The sequence below is a fragment of the Coniophora puteana genome, assembly GCF_000271625.1.
Source record: "Coniophora puteana RWD-64-598 SS2 unplaced genomic scaffold CONPUscaffold_12, whole genome shotgun sequence".
Classification (NCBI taxonomy): domain Eukaryota; kingdom Fungi; phylum Basidiomycota; class Agaricomycetes; order Boletales; family Coniophoraceae; genus Coniophora; species Coniophora puteana.
Genome location: NW_006913064.1, coordinates 573,673 through 577,085, shown reverse-complemented (window position 1 = coordinate 577,085; position 3,413 = coordinate 573,673). Strand labels below are relative to the sequence as shown.

General features: G+C 49.3%; 1 protein-coding gene across 1 annotated transcript; it reads left to right on the top strand.

Annotated features, from left to right (window-relative positions):
• Positions 1-1,384: 1,384 nt before the first annotated feature.
• Positions 1,385-2,698, top strand: CONPUDRAFT_157412 (uncharacterized protein; the record flags this gene model as incomplete). The annotated part of the gene is made up of 1 exon (XM_007774389.1): positions 1,385-2,698. The coding sequence occupies one exon, from the start codon at positions 1,385-1,387 to the stop codon at positions 2,696-2,698; it is 1,314 nt and encodes a 437-aa protein (XP_007772579.1).
• Positions 2,699-3,413: the final 715 nt, after the last annotated feature.

Below are 3,413 nucleotides of genomic sequence, written 5' to 3'. Positions count from 1 at the left end.
ATGGCAGTTTAGCAATGGAATGCTATCCTACAAGGGACGGACGTTATGTACCACCCAAAGAACGACAAAATATAGTAAAAACAATCCACGAATTACCGGGATCTGGACACCCGGGCATATTAAGAACCAGGGAACTTTTATCTAGAGAATACTGGTGGCCCGGCTTAGCCGCATTTGTACGTAACTTTGTTCTTGGTTGCGCGGCATGTCAACAAAACAAAATCAACACGCACCCCACGATACCGCCCTTAAACCCAATCAGATCCGGCCACACATTACCATTCAAACAACTCTCAGTCGACCTAATTACAGACCTTCCTATATCACACGGATACGATTCTATTATGGTCATAGTAGACCACGGACTTACAAAAGGGGTAATCATCATACCATGCAACAAGACAATCGACGCTGAAGGAGTAGCAAAACTATTCTGGAACCATGTGTTCAAACGTTTTGGACTTTACGACAAAATAATATCTGATAGAGGCCCCCAATTCGCATCAAAGTTTGCGAAAGAACTGGGAAAACTATTAGGATACGACATCTCCCTGTCTACCGCGTACCATCCCCAATCCGATGGAGAAACTGAACGCGTAAATCAAGAAGTCGAAACCTATCTAAGAATATATTGCCAAGGAAGAGCACACGCATGGGCAAAAAGCTTAACCATGGCGGAATTCGCTCACAATAACAATGTCCACATGGCAACCAAACAAACTCCGTTCTATCTCATGTTTGGTTACCATCCCGAAAATATTCCCACTGTGAGAACTAAAACCAAAATACCAGCAGTAGAAGAAAGAATAGCAGCTCTCGGAAAAGCACGGGAAGAAGCATCGGCGGCTCTAGACCTATCAAGAAAAGTCATGAGCGAACGAATACAGTCCAAGTTTATCCCATGGAAGAAGAGAGACAAAGTATGGCTGGAGGGAAGAAATTTGAAATTAAAATACGACAACCGAAAACTTGCGCCAAAACAGGAAGGACCATTCAAAATCACAGAAGTCCTATCTCCGATCACATACAAACTAAAGTTACCAGACGCATGGAAAATCCACAACGTCTTCCACGCCTCATTACTAATGACAGAACGTGAGACGAGAGAACACGGACCCAATTTCTCCTTCCCACCACCTGAAATCATAGATGGGGAGGAACAGTTCAAAATTGAAGCCATAGTAGGATCACGATTGAACAGAGGTAAAGCAGAATACAAGGTGAAATGGAAAGGAGAACCTTCGTCAGAAAATGAGTGGGTTACCGAAACAGAACTGGAAAGACATGCAAAGGAACTCCTCCAACAGTATAAAAAGGAGACCAGGCAAACAAGACGAACCAGCAACCTAAACAGCTACCAACCCACCATCCAACTCAACAAACTATGTCTTCCTTCGTCATGTCTTTCGTCAACAACGACACGGTCACCATCAACAGGCACGGTCGGGAGAGCACCTTCAACAAAACCATGCTCCACGACATGCTCCTCCTCCGCTCTCCAGAGGACGAAGAAGCCCACCTGCGCTACTCCACCCTCCGCACCGTCTTCGATGACCCCGCCAAGTCCCTGGCCATCCTCGCCAACCTCTCCGACAGCCCCCACACCACGGTCGGGGTCATCATCGGCGCCCTCCTCAGTCACCTCGAGGACACCGACACCCGCATCCGCAAAGTCAACAGCAGCAACTACGATGCGGTTGTCAACGCCAAGTTCAAGACCATCCAGGACCTCTGGCACATCAAACAGGGGTTCATCAGAATCCTCTCGGCGTTCGACATCGAACATTTCATCGACCAACTCGACAACCAGCGCATCGGGGCGGCAACCAGGGTCCTCAACGGCCCTCGCAACCGCACCATCAACCTGGCTCCCAGGCCAGCCGAACCAAGGCGCCAACACACTGGTAGGGGTATTCACACCCACCATCGCAACGACAACGCTAATTCAAATTCATCCTACTTCCCAGTGCCTCGCCATATCCCCGCCGAGATCCGTCCTTGTCAACCCCGAGCCAGGACCCCCTACCCTTTCCCTCGCCCGGTATCAGTACTTAAGTGCTGGTTCTGCAAGAAGGAAGGACATCGGCAGCGCTACTGCCCGGACCGCCTCTGCCGCAAGTGCTGGCGCATGGCACCTGGGCACAGGACCGCCAACTACCCCGAGCATAACCGACCTCGCCGGGTCTATCCCACCACCGACGAGCCGGCAACCCCCGCAGGATGGGGGACGGAGGAAGGGGGTGACCCGTGGTCCCCGGAGAGGGTGGCGGCATCAGGGTGGAATGCAGGGGAGGATGATCAGGACAGGAGTTGGCAGACCCCGGGGGAGGAGATCGTCATGCCGGGGAGTGGAACCAGTACGCGCCCCACTCGCCGCTGGAACCGCACCTGTCACAGCGCTGCTGACCAAGTTGCCATGGACAACGCAGTCAACGAGGTCGGCGACATGGTCAACAACTTTGAAGTATGGTCAGCAGTCGAAGGAAGGGAGGAGAATCGGGACAAGTCGGCGCTTGCGATGATCTGGGGGGAGATTAGCAAGAGTTTCGATCAGTGGCGCGAGGAGTTGGCAAGGCAGGAGTCGGAGAGGGAACTTCGGTATGTGGATGACGTGGTTATGGTTCCCAAGGAACCCGAGGTCGCGGCTTACGAGATAGTTGATGACGAGGACATGCCCGAGTTAGAAGCATGTGAGTAGATCGAGATTGAGTCATCTCAAATCTACAGAGGGGGTTATGTTATGACACGCTTTTTCTTCTCTTACCTAAAGAGGCAGGACCTCTAACCTGTACAATATATCAGGAAACTGGTCTGTGCGCATTCGTATCTTTGTATATAAGGCTCGCTCTGCTCGCCCATGTAACACAAGCTAGTCCTACCTTAGGAATACTAGTCAATCTGATACCACTCTCGATACTACCTAGTACACGATCTAAGATTACCACTAAGACTAAGAACCGCATCGTCGCTGACGACTTACTAAGAACCCTTCAACATTGTCCTCTTCGACAACCACGAACCTTTGACGTCGTCAACCACGGTGACGACTAGGATTCCATATAAGGTCAAGACGCAGTCTTAACAACCATAAAATGACTAACTTCCCCTTCCTATTAAAAATGTACAGAACAAGGCTCTCCACCAAGCCCCCATCTTCCAACCAGACAAACTTGTAATAGTGTGGGCTGTTGCATGGTCAGTTGAATCCATTGCTTACTTTGTATGGGCCTGGGAGCTTATTCCTCATTGAAGGTTTTGATGGATCCACAGCAGTAGCATACTGTAACAGTCATACCATAAATTTCCATCACATAAAAACATAAATGGAAACAAAAGTTAAACTGTAAGAAAATCCCACCTAAATATCAAAAATAAAATTTAAGGGCAAACAAAAAAGGACTCTAACACATTAT